This window comes from Saccostrea cucullata, unplaced genomic scaffold (genome assembly GCF_032062105.1).
Source record: "Saccostrea cucullata isolate Sc308-1 unplaced genomic scaffold, CSIRO_AGI_Scuc_v1 ctg7248, whole genome shotgun sequence".
NCBI lineage: Eukaryota > Metazoa > Mollusca > Bivalvia > Ostreida > Ostreidae > Saccostrea > Saccostrea cuccullata.
The window spans coordinates 9,108-31,963 of NW_026927861.1; the positions used below are offsets into that span (position 1 = coordinate 9,108).

The following is a 22,856-nucleotide window of genomic DNA, read 5'->3' on the forward strand; positions in this document are numbered from 1 at the left end:
AAATGGGAGTGCTTGAGTGTTGGCGAGTAGATATAGATCTACTTTATGATTTATTTATCAATTACTTTATTCAAGTATTTTGTTGATCCCAGATCATTCTGTTTCTCTTATGTAAGGTCCTCTGGCCTCTTGTAAAATACTTGGATTTGCTTTACTGAATTTGGGCAAAAACTGGGAAATCAAATTAGATGTTTTAATTATCATGATGACAATTTCAGTTCTGGAAATCGCTTTCAGTTTGTATCCTTCTACTTTCAGTTTGTATCCTTCTACTTTCAGTTTGTATCCCATCCCCACTGCCAGCAGTTATTGACGTCCATTTGGTACGAGGGTCTGCCTGGGTGGAGAAAGAGGAATGGCCTGACCAAGTTCTTGCTATGTATGGGGCTTATCCTGATCGGTCCGTTCATGGCTGTATATTACCTGATCTTCCCACGGAGCAAGATAGGACAACTCCTGCGGAGTCCGTTTATGAAGTTTCTGTATCACAGTGCCTCGTTTGGGGTGTTTCTGATTCTCCTGGTGCTCTGTTCTACAGACATCAGCAGTCCCAGTGACCGAGGAAACATACGGGGACCGCCACCCTCGGAACTCGAGTGGCTCATATTCTTATGGGTGATGGGTCAGTGCAAATTCTTTCCAATTTGTTATTAAATTGTATTTTAAAAATGTAACAAAGTTTTGTTTTATGAAAGGTTGATTGTATTTTTAGGGTTTGTTTGGGCTGAGTGTAAACAGTTGTGGGAGGAAGGACTGAAGGCGTACACCAGACAGTGGTGGAACTGGCTAGATTTCCTGATGCTCTCGCTCTATATCGCTACGTTTTCTCTCCGACTTGTGGCGTACGTACAGATAGAATCAGGTAAATACGGAGACAGGGACATTCCCAGGAAGGACTGGCCCATCATTGATCCTACCCTTCTAGCTGAGGGGCTGTTCGCAGTGGCCAATGTTTTTAGCTTCTCTCGTATCATATTCTTGGCTCAGGCTAATCAACATCTAGGACCCCTTCAGATCTCTTTGGGATGCATGTTGATTGACATTGGGAAATTTCTCTTCATTTTCTTCCTGGTGCTGACATCCTTTGCGTGTGGAATGACCCAGCTCTACTGGTATTACTATAACAGTCGTGTTCCAGAGGACCCAGTGGCATTTGTATCGTGAGTTTTATGTTCTTATTTCTTAAGTTCTCTTGTATCAGAATTGTATTTCTGCCTTTTTAGGGTGCAAAACACAGTTTTATGTATGATGTTATCAGGACGTTACTTGGTGAGGGACAAGCAAAACTGACCACTATAAAAAAATAAAATGGAGGCTTGTTACATAGACTTCTGCATATCAATGGAAAGATAAAATTGTGAATTTTGTAAATATCCAACTATAATACATTCATCAATTACTACTAGGGGGTATTTGACACCTGAAATATGGGGGATATTGGGTTGTTTATGCATCCATTTTCAGTGCATCTATGCATTTTTAACCCCCCTGCTCAACAAAAACAGAAAAAATCAGACATAATAAGTTGTATGCATTTCACAGAACAAGTCCTAAGGTTTTCTTTTAGTGTGCTTTCAGGGTACATTTTCCACCTCATGAAAGAGCTACATTACCTGCTAATTGACTCATGCAATTCTGCACATGTGAAAACCGGATGTTTTGGGAGTTATCTCCCCCTATTAAAAAGTCTCATAAATTTTTTTTTCTAAAAATGAATGCACATTTTTTTCTTTAAATATTAAGATAAGATTCTACTTTATGTGAATAAAAACAAAAATGATGCAGTTTTCATCTAGACTCCTATAAATAGCAGGAAAATCCCTACCCAGCATGCTTCTCTCTGGGAAAAACCCCTTGGATTTTATACGAAACTGTGTTTAGCTACCTTAGCTCTAATGGTCAGAGACCAGAAGAGCTTATGCGATAGTAATGCGTCCGGCGTCCGTCCATCTGTCTGTCCGTCTGTCTGTAAACAATTTTTCAAAACGCTACTCCTACAATTTTAGTCTGATTTCAATATTACTTGGCACACAATTAGACTACACTAAGATACATAGAATAATGCATCGTTTTTTAATTTCGATGAACGGTGTTGCCATGGTTACTAAAAATAGAATTTTCTGTGAAATTCCTTTAAAACGCTACTCCTTCTACAGTTTTGGTCTGATTTCAATATAACTTGGCACACAAGTAGACTACACTAAGATACATAGAATAGTGCATCGGTTTTTGATTTCGATGAACGGTGTTGCCATGGTTACTAAAAATAGAATTTTCTGTGAAATTCCTTTAAAATGCTACTCCTTCTACAGTTTTGGTCTGATTTCAATATAACTTAGCACACAAGTAGACTACACTAAGATACATAGAATAGTGCATTGGTTTTTGATTTCGATGAACGGTGTTGCCATGGTTACTAAAAATAGAATTTTCTGTGAAATTCCGTTAAAACGCTACTCCTTCTACAGTTTTGGTCTGATTTCAATATAACTTGGCACACAAGTAGACTACACTTAGATACATAGACTAGTGCATCGGTTTTTGATAAGTACAAACCAGTAGAGCTACAGTCTTGACAGAGACTTCTGGTTTAAAAATTTTAGCTGGGTAATTTTCTGTTTATACTTCCAGGCTGGGGGAGAGCTATGCGACATTATACTGGTCATTGTTTGGGATCACAACAAAGCATGACCTCAGAATCCAGAATGGTCAAAACTTTACGGTGATGCTGGGCCGCTTGATGTTCATGTTATATCATTGTATGGCTATTATTGTACTCATTAACATGCTGATTGCCATGATGTCCAACTCTTTCCAAAATATTGAGGTAAATACAAACATGAAATTTAGTCCTCAAACTTAACAGAAGAGCTTTGCCCAATCAGAGGCTCTTTACTTGCAGATATATTCTAAATAGAAATTCTATTTTTAGCTCTTCTGAGCCAAAGGCTCAAAGAGCTAATACTATTGCCATTTGTGCGGTCTGCGTCGTGCGGTCTGCGTTAACTTTTTAGAATATGGGCCATAACTCAAGAACCCCTTGGCCAATCATTGTCAAATTTGTCACAGGGTATCCTTGGCCCAAGGGCTACCATTTATACTAAAACTAGGGGTGGGACCCTAAAACAAGGGGAGATAATCAGGAAAATGAAACCAAAAGTACTGGTTGCTAAAAAATCTTCTTCTCCAGAACCACCAGGCAGATTTTCACCAAACTTACATACAAGGGTCAGGATATGTTGAAGATTAAAAATTGTTCAAGGCATGACCCTGGGGCAAAGGGCGTGGTCTCAAGGTCACTTCAAAGTTGACAAAAATATACACTTAATAAAAACGTTGATATTTTGCTTACTATAAAGACTAGGATCATCAAATCTTGTAAGTTGATGCATCTCAGGACTTCACATCATGTTAATACAAAAGTAGGTCACGGTGACCTACTTTTTAAATTTTACGGGCTTTTGTTTTCAAATTGATTTTGAGGCATATTTTGGACACTTTAAGGCCTATGATCATAAAACTTTGTCAGTTGGTGCATCTTGGGTCGACAAACAACATCAACTTAAAAGTAGGTCATCGTGACCTACTTTTTGAATTTTATGGTTAATCTTTTCTAAAACATTTAGTCCCATTATTTCAGACACCGAGAGGTTTAGAATCACCAAATTTTATTAGTTGATGCATCTTGGGGCCTTAAGACATATTTATTAAAAAGTAGGTCACTGTGACCTACTTTTTGAACTTTGCAGGCATTTGTTTTCAAATTGTTTAAAAGGCATATTTTGAATACTATAAGACCTATGATCATCAAATTTTGTCAGTTGATGCATCTTTGGTCTTTGGTCGACCAAAAAGTAGGTCACTGTGACCTACTTTTGACATTTTATGGCTAGATTTAAGTATCTCGGGTACTTATTGGCTTAGAATCATCAAACTTTGTCAGTAGATGCATCTTGGGTTTTCAGAGAATGTTGACCAAAAAGTAGGTCACGGTGACCTACTTTTGACATTTTATGGTTATATTTAGGTATCTCGGGTACTTATTGGTTTAGAATCATCAAACTTTGTTATTTGAAGCATCTTATGTTCTTTGAGAATGATCATTGGAAAATAGGTCACGGTGACCTACTTGTGACATTTATGGCTATATTTAAGTATTCTAGGGTACGTACTGGCTTAGAATTGTCAGACTTTGTCAGTTGATGCACCTTGGGTTTTCGGAGAATGTTGACCAATTAGTAGGTCACTGTGACCCACTTTTGAATATCTCAAGTACTAATTGGCTTAGAATCATCAATCTTCGTCAATTAATGCATCTTGTGTTCTCAGAAAATTTCAATCAAAAAGTAGGTCACCATGACCTACTTATAGTATTTTATAGTTACATTTAAATATCTTAAGCCCTAAACTTTGCATCAACTTTGTTTCTTGCATCTTGGGTCTTAGGATAGATTGTATAATTTATCAGAAGAGCGATTCAAAGCCCTTGGGCCTCTTGTTTCAGAACCATGCTGATATGGAGTGGAAGTTTTCCCGTTCCAAGCTGTGGATGGGTTATTTTGACGAGGGCTCCACTCTTCCTTCTCCCTTTAACCTTATCATCAGCCCTAAATCTATCTACTACGCTGTCTGTTTTATCAAGGACCTGCTCAGTAGCTGCGTGCAGGACAAACAACATTTCCGTAGACCTAAGCGCCGTACCTCTGTGGGCAGTGTAAAGGTAGGGTAAACAATGTGATTAATGGTTTAGAATATTGGGACCCTCTCTAAGGTATGGTAACCAATGGGATTAACGGTTCAGAATATTGGGGTCCTATCTGAAGAAAGGGTAGCCATTGTGATTAACGGTTCAGAATATTGGGGTCCTTTCTGAAGTAGGGGTAGCCATTGTGATTAACGGTTCAGAATATTGGGGCCCTCTCTGAAGTAGGGGTAGCCATTGTTATTAATGGTTCAGAATATTGGGGCCCTCTCTGAAGTAGGGGTAGCCATAGCTGCAATAATGTAGCCCTCTCCTTTTTTTATGCCCCCCTTCAAAGAAGGGAGGGCATATTGCTTTGCTGCTGTCTGTCGGTCGGTCTGTCGGTTGGTCTGTCGGTCCACTTAGTTTCTGTTCATTTTCTTCTCAGCCGTTGCACATACTGAAATGAAATTTGGTATACAGATATATCACATGAATATCTAGGTCAAGTTCTGTTTTGGGTACGATCGCACCATTTTTGACAGAACATTTTTTAGCCAGAAGCTATCCATCATCAATGCTTGAACAAGCTATAGAGAAAGCCAGAAAGCACAACCGCAACAATCTGCTCACGGAGAATAAAAATAAAACACACGAAAAACGAGTAATTCCACTAGTTACAACATTCAACAGACTTAATCCAGAATTCAGATCAATTATCAATAAATACAAAACGATCTTAGAACAATCCCCAGATACAAAAGAATTGATGGAGAGAATAATCATAGTATATAAAAGACCTCCAAATTTAAGAAGTATCCTAGTCCATTCAAAGTTAAACTCCAGTCCTGAAAATATCGGAAGCCACCCATGTTATGAGAATTGTAAAATTTGCCCTTTCGTCAGTAATACTAATAGCATCCGAATTTCTTCCACTGGCAAAACTTATTACATAAAACAAAATCTTGATTGCAACAGTACTTCCGTCATTTATGCTATCACATGTAAAAAATGTTTTATTCAATACATTGGCCAAACAGGAAACTCCCTAAGAGAAAGGATGTATGGACATTTCGCCGATATGAAAGTCGCCAATCAACATGAATCTGTGTCTCGTCACTTTACGTCACAAACTAATACATCACAATCAGACACATCACAATCACACACTCCAGATGATGTTTCCATCACGCCGCTCGTGAAAATCAAAAACAATATAAACCAATGTCTACGAACGGAGGAAGCCTTTATACATATATTCAAAACTCTACATCCACAAGGATTGAATCTAAAATATGGTTAAGGTTAAATATACCAAGAGAAAACAGATGGATAATCCAGAGAAATCGGAAACAAACAAAATGGACTTCCAGTGTACCACATGCAACCGTAAATTCAAACAAGCCAGCAATCTTAAGAGGCATAACGAACTCCAACATAACCCAACTGTAACCTGATACTACTGTGATATTTGTAAAAAATCTTACTGTCGTAAAGATGTTGTTCAACACCATATCGCTAAAGAGCACCCAGATACGGAATTTAAAGAAACTTTAATATTCACCTGCACCAATCCTAGAGAAATGGCTGAAAAACCTAAAGAATGGAAACGCCCGTTTGAAAGCCGACCAAGATCCATGAAAAATCCAATCTTCTAATTTTACCAGCCAACAAACTACACGAACCCACGCAATCAACATCCACAGAAACCGTATGTCAAGATGAACTTCCACCAGGATTACAGAACAGATCGATCACAGTTCACGGAATTTATGGACTATTTAATTAATTATCTTAAAAAATATTCCATGCATTATATTGTAAATCATACTTAAGTTTTTATTTGACGATGTCAAAGTGTTAAAGAAGTTATATAATAATGTAAATCTAATCCGCATACTGGACAAATCTTCCGCATTTTCATAGCAACGTCATCCGCATACTGTATAATTCTTCCGCATTTCTAATTGTTAATAGTAACGTCATCCGCATTTTTGACTTCAGCAAAGAATATTTTTGTATAATTGTTCTGATGACGACCGTCTCTGGTCGAAACCGGTCAACCAAATAAATTTACATGTGCATTCTTACGAAGTGTTGGTGATCTGTTTATTCTAATTAAGTTTACTACTTTTGATCCAGACCCTATTGAATACCACGTGGTATCCACTCGTAAGAATCTTCCGCAATTTTAACCTCAAGGTGTTGGTCTCCAGCTTTAATTTTGTTTTGCATTTTTGACAGAGTTATGCCCCTTGGACTTGGAAAAATTTCAATTATTTGCAGTTTCCGTTCATTTTCTTCGCAACCATTGCACATATTGAAAAAATTAGCATACAGATTTATCAGAGAAATATCTATGTCAAGTTCTGTTTTGGGTACGATCGCACCATTTTTGACAGAGTTATGCCCCTTGGACGTAGAAAAATTTCAATTATTTGCAGTTTCTGTTCATTTTCTTTGCACCGTTGCACATACTGAAATGAAATTTGGTATACAAATATATCACATGAATATCTAGGTCAAGTTCTGTTTTTGGTACGATCGCGCCATTTTTGACAGAGTTATGCCCCTTGGACTTAGAAAAAAATTCCAATTATTTGCAGTTTCCGTTCATTTTCTTTGCAGAGGTTGCACATACTGAAATGAAATTTGATATACAGATTTATCAGATAAATATCTTGGTCAAGTTCTGTTTTGGAAACAATCGCACCATTTTTGACAGAGTTATGCCTTTTTGGATGTGGGAAAAATCCAATTTGGGGGGAGGGGGGCATAAGTGTTTTACAAACATCTCTTGTTTTTTTTGGGAGAGGGCTACAACTCCTTAGGATCTCCGTAATGGTGCAGAGCGGGAGGGATTCGCTCCCGCACGGATTTCGGCTTAAATTGTTAGTAAACAGCTATTTTATTTATGTCTTACCTGGACTTCCAAAATATAGTTATCCCAGACATAAATCGATCCAAAAATATACAGAACAATCCATATATCAGTATTTTTCGTGTATGTCAACATCACAACTTAAATTTATCCGCCATGTTTACTGACCTTGACAGATTTTATTTCGGGACAGCCAATGAGATTAAGGATCTATAGGGAGCGGATTTCTGTGGAATTGCCTTATTTTAAGCTTAAATATCGGTGTTTACAAAAAAATGAAACATGGAATGATTTTATTTATCGATGTTTAGTTTTACTATTCATCACAATTAATTATTTGCTTTATTGAATTGTTCTAAATTTCAAGCGCAAGTCTATCTATGTCACGCGTGAACTGTCATGGCTGCTGAATTAAATGCACAGATTTATTTTACATGGTTTTCACGTTGAACGAGCTTTGATGTCGACAGTGAATAAAAATTTCGTCTTATTAGAAGTAAGTTGATTGTGAAAACAATTTATTCTGCCTGCAGTCGCCAGTATTTACAAAATATTTTTGCACCATTACGGAGATGCTGTGGAATTGTAGCCCTCTCCAGAAATAACAGATAAAAAAAAATCGGAGAGGGCTACATTATTGCAGCTAGGGTAGCCATTGTGATTAACGGTTCAGAATATTGGGGTCCTATCTGAAGTAGGGGTAGCCATTGTGATTAACGGTTCAGAATATTGGGTCCTCTTTGAAGTAGGGGTAGCCATTGTGATTAACGGTTCAGAATATTGGGTCCTCTTTGAAGTAGGGGTAGCCATTGTGATTAACGGTTCAGAATATTGGGGCCCTCTTTGAAGTAGGGGTAGCCATTGTGATTAACGGTTCAGAATATTGGGGTCCTATCTGAAGTAGGGGTATAGCCATTGTGATTAACGGTTCAGAATATTGGGGCCCTCTTTGAGGTACATTTGAGCTGAGTGTAATCAATCTGTCATTTAAAGTGAGATTTTTTTTAGAAAATGATTAATCAACATAAAGCTTGTGCAAGTCTACAAATATTGACAGTATTTTAACTCATTTAGTAGAGTAAATATTCATTTGTTTGAAAAGAACTATATGCAGTATATTGCATATATTTGCCCCCACAAAAGTCAAATTTTGAAAACTTCCTGAAATGTGCTGAATTCAATAAATTGTATGAGAAATATAAATTAACAGAAAATATTATAGTGTCAAAGCAGTGTATTCACAATTTTTGTTTTTATGACGTCACAAACTAGTCCGATTTTATATCCTTTTTCAGAAAGAGGACAAAATGGACAAAATTTCAACAATTTTAGCTTTAAAATTTATAGAGCGCAAGTTTGTTCAGGAACAATATTGACATATTTCATTTATATTAACATTCTACACATTATATCAAAATATTGATCCTGAACACATATGCGCTTGGTGACTTTTACTCAAAATATCGACGAAATATGTACAATTTTCTGTAAAAATTTATTAAAAACTGAAATTTACGTCATGTTTGTGACGGCATGACGTACATATGGTGTCATTACTTATGATAATATTCAGTGCTTTGAAGTCGGCATATACTCCCCTGTTTAAGAACTTAATTAAATATATCTCCATCAAAGTCTGATTTGGGGGGCAAATATTGGTTATTACCGAATAAAGTTCTTTTGTTTTATTTTTTCCTCCCTCCCTCATGGGTTTTGAAGTTTATAGGTGATGTTAAACAAAAAATTAATTTACGCCAGCCTTAATGGTGATAACTTCGATTATATTTTTAGCTCTTCTGAGCCAAAGGCTCAAAGAGCTAATGCTATGGCCATTTGTGCGGTGTGCGGTGTGCGTTAACTTTTTAGAATATGGGCCATAACTCAAGAACCCCTTGGCCAATCGGTGTCAAATTTGTCACAGGGTATCCTTGGCCCAAGGGCTACCATTTATACTAAAATAAGGGTTCGGACCCTAAAACAAGGGGAGATAATCAGGAAAACACAACCAAAAGTACTGGTTGCTAAAAAATCTTCTTCTCCAGAACCACCAGGCAGATTTTCACCAAACTTACATACAAGGGTCAGGACATGTTGAAGATTAAAAATTGTTCAAGGCATGACCCTGGGGCAAAGGGCGTGGTCTCAAGGTCACTTCAAAGTTGACCTAATTTTACAATTAATAAAAATGTTTATATTTTGCTTACTATAAAGACTAGGATCATCAAATCTTGTAAGTTGATGCATCTTAGGACTTCACATCATGTTAACTCAAAAGTAGGTCACGGTGACCTACTTTTTTAATTTTGCGGGCATTTGTTTTCAAATTGATTTAAAGGCATATTTTGAACACTTTAAGGCCTATGATCATCAAACTTTGTCAGTTGATTGATCTTGGGTCCTTGAACAACGTCAACTTAAAAATAGGTCACCGTGACCTACTTTTTGAACTTTATGACCTATCCTTTTTAAAACATTTAATCCCATTATTTCAGACACTAAGAGGGTTAGAATCATCAAATCTTGTAAGTTGCTGCATCTTGGGACCTTAAAACATATTTAAGAAAAAGTAGGTCACTGTGACCTACTTTTAGAATTTTGCAGGCATTTGTTTTCAAATTGTTTATAAGGCATATTTTGATTACCTTCAGACCTATGATCATCAAACTTGGTCAGCAGATGCATCTTGGGACTCTGAAAAACGTCAACCAAAATGTAGGTCACAGTGACCTACTTTCGACATTTTATGTCTATATTTAAGTATCTTAGGTATTTATTGGCTTAGAATCATCAAACTTTGTGAGTTGATGCATCTTGGGTTTTCGGAGAGTGACAATCAAAAATTAGGTCACGGTGACCTACTTTCGACATTTTATGGCTATATTTATGTATCTCTGGTACTTATGGGTTTAGAATCGTCAAACTTTGTCAGTTGATGCATCTTGGGTTTTCGGAGAATGACGACCAAAAATTAGGTCACGGTGACCTACTTTCGACATTTTATGGCTATATTTAAGTATCTCCGGTACTTATTGGCTTAGAATCATCAAACTTAGTGAGTTGATGCATCTTGGGTTTTCGGAGAGTGACGACCAAAAAGTAGGTCATGGTGACCTACTTTTGACATTTTATGGCTATATTTATGTATCTCTGTTACTTATAGGTTTAGAATCATCAAAGTTTGTTAGTTGATGCCTCTTGGGTTTTCAGAGAAGGTCGACCAAAAAATAGGTCATGGTGACCTACTTTTGAATATCTCAGGTATTTAGTGGCTTAGAATTATCAAACTTGGTCAGCAGATGCATCTTGGGACTCTGAAAAATGTTGACTAAAATGTAGGTCACGATGACCTACTTTTGACATTTTATGGCTATATTTAAGTATCTTAGGTAGTTATTGGCTTAGAATAATCAAACTTTTTCAGTTGATGCATTTTTGGTTTTCCAAGAATGTAGACCAAAAAGGAAGTCAAGGTGACCTACTTTTGAATATCTCAAATACTTAATTGCTTAGAATATTCAATCTTAGTTTGTCTATTAATGCATCTTGAGTCCTCAGAAAACTTCAATCTTAAAGTAGGTCACAGTGACCTACTCATGGTTTTTTATAGCTTTATTAAAATATCTTCAGTCCTATTAGCTTAGAATCATCAAACTTTGTCAGTTGATGCAACTTGGGTCTTAGGATACTTAGGGTTAGAGGCTTCAAATACAAGTGATAGGTTGTACAATTTATCAGAAGAGCGATTCAAGGCCCTTGGGCCTCTTGTTTTTTTCTAAATATTTTTGCCTTTGGGAAAGAAACAGGTTTTCTAAAACCAATTATCATTTTACACACCTTTTCAATGTTTGTTCAATTATACACAATTTGTTTTGTTTTTTTTTATCCAAATCAAAACATGCTCATATATCAATGTTCATTTCACCTGCTGTTTTATATTAATTAACATTACAGGAAGAATGGGAGAAAATGACACCAGGGATTAATATGACATAAACATTTACTTCATATAACAATTCTGTTAGACATCTTTTTTTTTAAACTTTTGATGGGTCATCTTTTCTTAAGGAAATTGATAAACACCTTAGGGTAAGAAATTACATAACAGAGTTCATTACAAGTTCAGTGCGAGCTTACATAAAATTAATAAGTCATTTTTATATGGCTCGCTCTAAATGAAGAGATGTAAGGTAGCTTGTTGTTTTGTTGTCGTAAGGGCAACTGAGACAGTTTGACATTAAAAAGAAATGTTTTCACGAGAAGAGTGTCCTAAGGACAAATTTCTTTATGTTCTTTAAAGATCACAAGAAAATGAGAAAAAATATTATGTTAGCCTTCATCTCTTTAATATTTTTTTTTTTTTTGGTTTGTGTAATTTTTCATTTGATTTTCTGTACATTGACAGTGTAGTGTATAAGTCATTATAATATATTATGTTAGCCTTCATCTCTTCAATTATCATTCTTATGTTTTGTTTATGTAATTTATCATTTGATTTTTCTCTATATTGACAGTGTAGTGTATAAGTCTTTATAATATAAATAGAAGACAGATCATTGGCTAGTATTTATAATAAATACAGCCATAGCTAGTTATATCTGACAAGATCCAAAGCATCATTTGATCACTTCATTTGACATTTATTTGATAGATACCATTTTGGCCTTGGACATATAAAAAACGAAGAACAACTGGTAGTATAAAAAAAATAATGAGCAAGGTTTTGTATGTACTGCTAGAGTACAACTTCTGTTCCCAAATGTGCAATTGTTATTATACCCCCGCTCCGAAGGAGAGGGGGGTTATACTGTTTTACCCTTGTGTGTCTGTCTGTCTGTCTGTCTGTGTGTTTGTCCGTAACAAATTTTCGTCGCAGTTTTCTCAGCAACTACTCCTTGTGTGTCTGTCTGTCTAGCTGTCCGTCTGTCTGTGTGTCTGTCCGTAACAAATTTTCATCGCAGTTTTCTCAGCAACTACTACAACTAGATGCTTCAAATTTTAACACAATCTTCTCTGAGGCCATATGGTGGGATACATTTTTGTTCAAATATGATGTCAACTTCCTGTTTGTCTGTGCGTCTGTCCATTTCATACATAACAAATTTTCGTTGCAGTTTTCTCAGCAACTACTCATCGCAGATGCTTGAAATTTTAACACAATCTTCTCTTAGGCATGCCATACGATGGGATACATTTTTGTTAAAATCCGATGTCAACTTCCTGTTTGTCTATGCGTCTGTCCGTTTCATACATAACAAATTTCCATTGCAGTTTCTCATTAACTATTCATTGTAGATACTTGAAATTTTAGTACACTCTTTGTTGAGGCATGCCATATGGTGGGATTAATTTTGATGTCAACTTCATATTTTTCTGTGCATCTGCCTGTAATTGAACTTGAGTATATTAACATAATAGTGTTTATTTACATCAGAGCAGGGGTATTACTAGTGAGCATTGGCTCACAGATTTCTTGTTAAATAAGCTTTTCTGATTATTATGAAAACATGTCTCTTTTTTTGTCGGGGGGGGGGGGGGGGGGGCACTCAAAGTGATTTTTTTTTTACATAATGAATGGTTAAGGGGGATATTTTCTCTTCAGTTTCAAATAATATCCTCTCCAAAAAATTCCTTAGATATCATATACAGAGTTGCTTGATGGAGTTTTCATGTTATTTCACTCAGGATTCTACTTTATAGCACCCTACCAATTGTCTAAATTCCTGGAGATAAAAATATAATATATACACATAATCATAATTTAAAGATATTTATCTATTGTTTTTCACTTTCAGCCTGTTCCAAGTCCAGTGCCTAGAAGAGAATTTATGGACATAAACTCGGTAAGTTAACAAACAAGACAGAAACACTGGTAATTAATTAAAAGGGGTTGACTCAAGTTCATCTTGAAAAACCTAGTACATGTATTACATTTAAACTTATTTTCAGAAAGGAGCAGTGCAGATCTCAACCAGAATAAATATTCATTCTGAAAAACCACCAACAGAGGTGAGTATTAATTTGTCTAGAATTAGAATAAAAAGAGCTGGCAAAAATGTTCATTGTATTCACAGCAGCATGCATACTGTAGGAACATCTTTTGTGTTAATCATCAAATTAAAAATGGCATTATGAAAGAAAATGTGGTATTTAAAAAAAAAATGCATATTATAGCTTAAACAGTACAGTGTGCTGTTAGGTCACCTTAGTCACTCAGATGACCTTTATTTATTTCTTTTCATTCATCAGTATTTGAACATTTTCAGCTTTTCTCTGAAACTGCTGAACCAATGTAAAAAAAAAATTGGTATATAGAATCAATTCCAATACACACAGTGTTTAAAAAAACCTGTAAATTGAATATTTAAAAAAAGAATGAATTTTAGATGGTTATCATCATTCCAATTAATGCACAATTGATTCAACAATTCTTTGGTATGTGTATAGACATGTAGAAAATTAATTATCCCTGCCCAATGAAGAAGTTATGTTGTTAGAATTGTCTTTTGGAAAATACCTCAAAGATCTCAAGGATTTCATGACATATTCAGAGAAAAATGTGTCCTTGTTTAGAAGGAAGTGATTAAAGTTTTACATGGGTGTGCATAAGGGTGTGGGCTTTTGAACAACATGGGCAATCTGGCTGTCATTACCAAATAGATGTCTTAATGCACAGCCAAGTCTCTTCTTTAAAGACTACAAAAACATTTTTTCCAAACCTTTTTTTTTAATGCATGTTTTTAATTAAAAATTGTTATTAATTACAATAATGTAGAGTTGCATTATGTAATTTAACTTTCAAGTCAAAATCTGCTTTTTTGTAGTAGGTTGTCTCAATAATTTATATTCTTTGTCTGCTATTTTGTCATTTTAATTTGTTAAATTATTTTTAAGGAAAAATTAATTTGAAATGCCAAAAAATCTGTACTTTGAGGTTCAAAGAAAAAAATTAATTGGACCATTTGTTATAAATTGAGGCCCTTTGTTTTGCCAGGAACCAAAAAGAACCATGATGATTTGTTGTAAATTTCAAAAAATATTGATAAACTATAGTTACTTGAAATTTCTTTCAGGTGAAGTACCGCCCCCCTTTGAGTGCTCAGACCAGTGTCCGATCTAATGAAGAGAAGCATTACCAGGTAATGATGTTATATGTCTTATCATCAGACTGGACTGATAGCTCATGCCCGGAGGGGGTATTAACCTTGACCGTGGGTTCCTTTTTTTTTTAAGAAGGCCAGTAGCAGTTAAAGTCTGGTACTTTCAATTAAATCTCTACAGAATACTCAAGTTTAATAAACTTGACCCAGGGAACTAGGTTTAGGTACTGTTTATGTTTGCACTGAAATATTTTATCATTCATTTTTACACCCCTTTCCCTTCCTATGGTAAGTCCCATATCTACCTCCAGAGTGAGACTGTTGGTCATACATGTATAGTGAAATCTTGGTATAATGTATACTTTACCAGTACTCTCTTTTCTTCTAACTTTCTAAAAGACAATCTGCATGAATATTGTTATCATTATAGAGTTATTTTATTGAAATGGGCCAGGATTATGCAGTTCGAGGTAGAGTGAAAATGGTTATAGTCTGAGAAATCTATGCTTTACAGGGGACAGCCTAGGCCCACGGGCTTCTGGCATATAGATCAAAATCAATATATTTAAAAAATTGAAGTCTTGCTATGTTTATCCTAGGACATAATGCGGCGACTGGTCAGTCGATACATTCATCAGTTTAAGAAGGACAAACAGTTGGATGGAGTAAATGAAGATGACTTGCTGGAAATCAAACAGGACATCTCCAGTTTGAGGTAACGTCAAGTATGTACCCCCAGAGACTGATAATCAATAGTCACTGTGTCAAGACTTAATGCAATTGTGTCCTACATGTAGATAAGGCTGTCCCTAAAGGTACTGACCGGGCTTTTCAAGATTTACTATGTTTCTTGAAGAATACAGTAAAACTTGTTTAGTACGAACACGGATATAGCGAAGTTTTTGTGGGTTCCCGGCAAAATTATTAACAAATCTTTGTAAAATATTATGGTTATAACAAACTCTGATACTGTAAACCGAGAAAATTTGGCGCATACATATTTTAGCGCAAACGCAAGTGGGAATGCATTGGCGCAAATAATTTTAGCGCTTGCACTTGTCAGTAAAAATGTGATATTTTGTTGTTTTTTTTTATCCACACCCGTATTTGACTTTTTAGTTAGTCAAGCACGGAAACACATTAGTACTCCCGTATATCAGTAAACATTCATTGACTTTACCGCGGTACGTGTTGCTATCACATGGACGTGGTACAATGTTAAAATTTATTATATTTCTATTTTCAATTAAAAGAAATGGAGTATTCACTCATTTAAATCACATTAAAATAATGCATGCATCGACAGAAAATTACTTAGATAAAACAGTAATCCTAATCAGGTATTTTCTGCAAGCTAAATCACCGTGCTTGATTGCATTGTTTTCCTTGAGGCGATAGATGATTGACACGCCGAGAAGCCAAACTTTGAAGGTGCTAATGATAATTATCGGGTAACAACTACCGGGGTAACAATAGTTTAATTAAATTATAATTTGGCACAACTTTCTGTCTTCTGAACATGTGCAGTGCTAGTGTGTATAAAATCCAATGACCCTTCGACATTACGTTCCAGATTATATGTACTTATGTAAAAGCTTTGAACACACACAGAAATGATATTTAGAAATCCTTTAGTGCACAATAAATTTTAGCGCTCAGGGGCTCTTGCGCCAAAGGCGCTAAAATTAGTAGTGCGCCAAATATTCTCGTTTTACAGTATAACGAATTTACGGATATAGCGAACTGATTTTGAGTCCCGTTAAAGTTAGTTATAATGATATTTACATCTTTTATAACGAACTCTCAGAGATTATTTAAAAAAATGATAAACTGATCTAACCTTATTTCCTTTTAGCATTTGAATATAAAATTCAATTCATAATAAAACCTTAGTTATTGAAGATATGTTTAGTAATATTTGCTTCCCTAACATATTTAGTAGTAATAATTGAAGGAAAGGATGCATATTGCGAATTCGCTGTAATGGTTATAGGAATTCATTATACGGATATAACGAATTACGGATATAGCGAATTAAATTCATAGGTCCCAAGGACTTCGCTATAACTGAGTTTTACTGTAGTGAACTATTTTTAAGTAAATTTTAAAAATAAAAGGTGTGCAGTCAAATTTGTTGACATTGAAATTTAACGAACCTTGAGATTTATTTCAAGTGAACCTAATAACAGTTTATCCTTGTACCATGACTTATATATAAGATGTAGATACGAATTAAAACGTTGATTCCAAAAGTTTAAATTTTTTTTACAGATATGAATTGAGAGAAGATCGTAAAAGGGAATCCTACCAGGCAGCCAACCTGCTACAGAGCACAAAACAGGAAATCATCTCACTCATACAGAAGTTTAACATGACTGTTCACCCCCTACAATCAGGGACAGGTCAAGGTCAAAGCCCACTGAATGTCCCCACAGACAAAGTTCAGACAAGTGACAGGGGTCAAGTGTTAACATCCAATGACCTTGAACAGTTAAAGGAGGACATTATCAGTGGAATTTGTTCCAGGTTACATGATAATATACAGACATTTCAGGGAATGGAAAGACTGCCCTCTATTGATTCAGATCTCTACACAACCCATCTCTACACACAACTGTAATAATGTAATGCAGGCTGTGTATAAATCTCTACACACAAGTGTAATGTAATGCAGACTGTTTACAGATCTCCAGACACAACTGTTATGTAATGCAGGAAGATTATACATCTCTACACACAAGTGTAATGAAAAACAGAATGTGTATACATCTCTACTCACAAGTGTAATGAAAAACAGAATGTGTATACATCTCTACACACAAGTGTAATGAAAAACAGAATGTGTATACATCTCTACACACAAGTGTAATGTAATACAGGCTGTGTATATATCTCTTCACACAACTGTTATTTAATTCAGACTGTTTATACATATCTAGACACAACTGTTATGTAATTCAGACTGTGTATACATCTCTGACTACACACAACTGTATTGTAATACAGGCCATGTATACATCTCTACACACAACTGTAATGTAATGCAAGCATTGTATACATCTCTACAAACAACTGTATTGTAATGCAAGCCAAGTTGGTCTACTACATACATCTGTACACACAACTGTATTGTAATACAGGCCATGTATACATCTCTACACACAACTGTATTGTAATACAGACTGTGTATACATCTCTACACACAACTGTAATGTAATGCAGACTGTGTATACATCTCTACACACAACTGTATTGTAATACAGGTTGTGTATACATCTCTACACACAAGTGTAATGTAATGCAGGCAGTGTATACATCTCTACACACAACTGTTATGTAATACAGGTTGTGTATACATCTCTACACACAACTGTAATGTAATGCAGACTGTGTACACAACTGTTATGTAATCAGAATGATTGTAAATCTACATACAACTGAAATGTAATGCAGATGATCATACATCTTAACACACCAGAAGAATCCATGTTTTCAGTAAATGAAATTAATTGTTTTGTTAAAAACAAAACACACACACACACAAATCTTCGAGACTTTTTTGATTTAGGAACAAATAAATATAGTATATACTAGAGACATAAAAGCTGTTTTTTTTTATTCACAATTAGTAATTGATGCATTTATATAAAATACCAACATTGACATATCATATTTGTTTTATGTTTGTAAATGAAAACCCCGCCATACTGTGTTGATTTGCATTGTTAGATATTGTTATTTGTTTAAATAATGTGCCATGCAATGTTGTTCATGTACTGATAGCTGACTATCAGCAACAATTTTGTTTTTATTTCTTTGGTGTTCATTGTAGCAATTTTCAGTTCAGTCTTCGGTGACAAGAATTTGATATTTTTACTTATTTTTTTTCTACTTATGTTCATGTACATCTGTTAGGCAACAAATATATGTTGCTGTTTTTTTTAACTGAATAAAATTATTAAAACATCACAAAATGAAGTCTGTTTTCCAAGAAAGGATGGGTTTAAATCAGTTTATGTCACCTGCCTCGCTACCTGCCAAATTAACAAGGAATATTGTTAAATAAGAAATGTTACGATATTTAGATTTGTCAAATTTGTAATTTGTTTAAACTTAATGTTACAGACAAGGCACTTTATTAACATTTAAAGTTTTATATGTGATTCCATACCGTATTTCCCTTGATTTGGGATAAAATTACGCAGGATTTGTTTATAATTTTCTCTATTCAGCCATGTTGCTTTGAAATTTTTGGACTTGACGTTAGAAATGCCATCGATGAAGCGATCCCCGTCGTTTGTTTCATCTAGCCAGAGATGACACATCTACAGTAATAAGTCGTATCAATAAATAACAAGCTGTACATGTACTTTCAAATGGAATAATATGCGGGGTTTTTTTAACTGCATTGATATCTTTTAAAATAATTGATGTCAATATTGACATTATCAGAAATAAATTTTGGACAATGTCCCGAATTTAAGAAAAGTGTATTTCCAAAGAATCCGATAAGATTGGTTGGGAATGCTTTGCAATCCTTAAGATGCTATATAAAAGTTGTATTTTGTTTAAATACCTGAAAACCAACTGGACTTTGGTCGGTAATATCGATAAAGTCCAGATCGTTATCCACCCACACCTCGATCCGCCCTCGGTCTATCAAGAAAACTCTACTCACCATGTGTAGCGAAAAAGAATCGAATCCAGTATCATCTAATGTCAAAGAACGCATTGATAATTTATGTGTTAATAAGAAAATAAGTAGAGCTGAATCTTATAAATTACAATTAATTCTCAAAATGAATTGTAAAGGGCTAAAGTTAAAGTAAAAAAAACTTACCAAAGAGAAGTGTTGCGACTTTCCGATTCTGCAGCTTGTGTTTGTGGAGATCAAGTTGTGTTATTTTCTTGCCGTGGAAAGTAACTTTAATGGTCTTTGTTTTATGCTTCCTCTTACGCGAGACTACAAATTGAAAGGTGGACGACGGACGATCACAAACAGTGGTTACCGGAATCATCTGTACGGAATCTGGCTTGTTGGGGCCTGATGGTTGGAAATCCCAAAGACACTCCGTGAAGACACGCCTAGGGGGGTCTCTATGCAGCCAACTCTTGAACGATCGGAATTTTGACAGAATTACGTATCCAGGGCCACACGGGCATTTTGAGGTTTGAAAGCTGGGTACTGGGGTCACATATTCACCTGTTAAAAATTATGAAATGATAAACTTAGTGTTCAAGCATGCTTCTATCTAATGTAGTATATCTAACAAAGTTTATCATAGTTATATAACTATAGTCATATAATTAACTATAGTAAATACTTTAATTTACTTTGAAAATTTACGCTAGAATTTTTTTTGTTTTGCAGATGAGCTCTATTTTTTAGATGACACAATATTTTATTTTAATCTTTCTAATTAACATTCTAATATACAATTAAACTTCTTTTCATAGAAAAAAAGTGCTTGTATGAATTTAAACAAATGAATACCACGAATTTCATAGGAAAATTACTTTGATACTAAATTGAAACTGCTTTACTTCAGTGAAAGCTTTTCTTCTATAGTTAACAATAGTACCTTTTGTTAGAGAATTGAAATAGATACCTGTGAATTTTTTAAGAACCTCTTCACCAATTAATCTCCAAGACAACCTCACATCCGCCAACTGAAGTTTATCAAAAACTTTCTTTTTCATGCGCATTTTTGGCGTGTTGTGTCGAAAATGACTGTCATGACGTACGTCATAATGAAAATTATCTCAGCTGACGTCACAATAACCCATCATAATCAGTTACGTCATAATCAAAACAATTTAAAAGCGATGGAAACAATGGATCCCTTTCTTTATAAAGAACTTAAAAATTGCGATGCTAAGCGATGTTGGGCATTGGTAAAAAATGTCATCGGCGTCCAGTTACTCGGTAAGTTTTCCTCCTTCTATTTGTATCCTTATTTCATTTTTCCTCCGTATTTGCCTTTGTACTGACATGTTCAACACAGGTGTGACAAAGCGAGAATTCCTTAATCCGCACAATGTTTTTTACAGACAAATAGTTCGGTATATAAATAATCTTTAACCTTTCTATAGATGATGATGTAATTATGATACCTTTCCTCCCGGAGGGTAAGTTTTACGATCTGGGGCGAGTCATAGTGAAAGAAGAAAGGTCTCCAATGCAGAAATTGGCGCGGATCCCACCAGGAGCATTAGCTATTGGAAAGCTTACCGATTTCGTTAAGGACGAAGTTATTCATGGTGCCTTCAACAGACTCAGTGAAATGCAGAAAGTGGAAACAACACACAACCCACGTTACGTGTTCGAAGAGTCTGATATGAAACATGGTGTCAAAAAAACAGTTCGAGTAGAAATACTTGGTACCGATCATTACGCGTTGTGGAGCCTGCCGGAGAACAACAGTTTGGTGGTAGATTTCGATAACAGAGGTATGCAATGCACCAACGTTAAGATTATGAGTACTAAAATATGTATTATCGGGTAAAATTTGGTCCCAAAAACATTTAAACATCGAATCTTACGGCTTCGCAACACATTCGTAATTCGAAGACGAAAACAAATGGGTTTCGGAATGTTATCTTTATCACGGATTGTTGGGAATTTTTTATTTATAGCTGTATGAATGGTTTAAATTAGTGGTCAGTCTGTCCGAATATAAATCATTAAAATTTCAAAGTCCATTACTTAGTTTTCTGGATAGCTTTGTATATTGCGTCATCGGAACGGCATTAACTGGTTAAAGAATAATTTTATAAATTATTTTTTTTTTTCTAATTTATAAGATATGGAATTTCAAATTGACGTTGATTTTAAACCCCATGATCTTCATCGTTAAAATGTAACCCAATTAAAAAAAAAGTTAGTAATATAACTGATAAATGTTAGAAGAAAGAAGACCGGGAAATTATATTTTACATGTGCATTTCAATGTGCCATCGGTGCCATAAATATAAATGGCTTCCCAAAAACATGCATTTTGACATGAATTATTTTTTTGCTGGTTTTTTTTTTTTTTTTTTTTTTTTTTTATTTAGTAGAAATATGAACGGGCGATGTAAAGGGAGTTGTCACTGAAGTTTATGAATAATTAAAAACTTTTAAAATTTCACATCCACTGTCTTTGAGTTAGAATACATGATCTGCTTTGTCATATGTTGGCGATTTCAAAAAACTTGCAAATCGTAAATTTGCGTGTTCAGACCATAAAAGTGTCGTAAAACTGCATAGATGTGGGAACTTAAATGTGTTAAACATAATCACAAGTTTTAATAAAAGAAACACTGTACACCTTTCTTTGTGAGACAAGTCGGTTAGTGATTTAGCGAATTCATTCACATAATGTTCTTTTTTTCAAGCGCTGCATATTTCCTCTTTTTCTTGCTAAAAGCACTTGTTTACAGGGGAAAGGGCTTCATGTCAACATGTGTATGGATCTTGTTAACTTTAATGGTATTCCCCTTTTCTGGAGCGAATTTAAACTCGTTAACATTTAATTTTAGTACTCGCTGATATTTTTGCAGGGTTTCCGTATGTGAAGAAGTTTTACCTCCTATACGATGTGTTTTATGCCCGACAAATCAATGTGTATGTCCGAATAAACGACGAAGTGGATGAGTTTTGTATAAGGGAGAGAACCCCCATTGGATTTCGGCTGAAACGATACAAGATCCAAACAAATGGCTTGATAGGCCCAGTGAAGGATATCTCCAACAAAAAATGGAACGTCCACTGGATTAAGAACACCATGTTTAGAAATCCCATGGACGCCCTTCCAAATGTTCCCAACAGCGGTATGTGTGCCACTAGCATGTGGTGTAAAATCTGCTATACTAGTAACATTAATTTGTTAAGTAGACAATTTTTTTTTATCAAGGTGTATTAAGGAACACTTTTGTTTTTATTTTCGTTACAGGACGCAGTCGGTGATCTTTTTCCTGTTCGTTGGATCCAAATTGGTCTCGGGGAATATGCGTTACATCTCCAATATGTGAAATCTTAATTTTCATTAATAGACACGTCATCATTGTAAAATTGCATCCATTCTTCAGAAAAATAAATTATAAAGTTGTTTTTTCCTCTTTAATTTTATTCTTTCGAGACATCATTGCCAGAACTTTGTTCATACCCTTTGAAAATCAGATTCAACAGTCCAAACTCTGGCGCTTTATATACATG

At 35.1% G+C, this 22,856-nt stretch overlaps 3 protein-coding genes across 3 annotated transcripts; 2 read left to right on the forward strand and 1 right to left on the reverse strand.

Annotated features, from left to right (window-relative positions):
* Positions 1 to 279: 279 nt before the first annotated feature.
* On the forward strand, positions 280 to 17,390 carry LOC134275680 (transient-receptor-potential-like protein; the record flags this gene model as incomplete). Its single annotated transcript, XM_062757940.1, has 9 exons — positions 280 to 622; positions 713 to 1,160; positions 2,632 to 2,827; positions 4,505 to 4,720; positions 13,355 to 13,402; positions 13,509 to 13,568; positions 14,633 to 14,698; positions 15,259 to 15,374; positions 16,931 to 17,390. Coding segments are annotated over 9 exons (1,842 nt in total), but the record flags the coding sequence as incomplete, so codon positions are not given.
* Positions 17,391 to 18,202: 812 nt separating this feature from the next.
* Positions 18,203 to 20,396, reverse strand: LOC134275678 (uncharacterized). The gene is made up of 5 exons (XM_062757937.1): positions 20,269 to 20,396; positions 19,500 to 19,862; positions 19,236 to 19,372; positions 18,831 to 18,984; positions 18,203 to 18,693 (listed from the first exon to the last, which is right to left on the reverse strand). The coding sequence occupies exons 1-5, from the start codon at positions 20,363 to 20,365 to the stop codon at positions 18,668 to 18,670; spliced, it is 777 nt and encodes a 258-aa protein (XP_062613921.1). The 5' UTR covers positions 20,366 to 20,396; the 3' UTR covers positions 18,203 to 18,667.
* A 96-nt stretch (positions 20,397 to 20,492) lies between these two features.
* On the forward strand, positions 20,493 to 22,751 carry LOC134275679 (uncharacterized). The gene is made up of 4 exons (XM_062757938.1): positions 20,493 to 20,585; positions 20,753 to 21,109; positions 22,202 to 22,471; positions 22,594 to 22,751. The coding sequence occupies exons 1-4, from the start codon at positions 20,495 to 20,497 to the stop codon at positions 22,605 to 22,607; spliced, it is 732 nt and encodes a 243-aa protein (XP_062613922.1). The 5' UTR covers positions 20,493 to 20,494; the 3' UTR covers positions 22,608 to 22,751.
* The last annotated feature ends 105 nt before the right edge of the window (positions 22,752 to 22,856 follow it).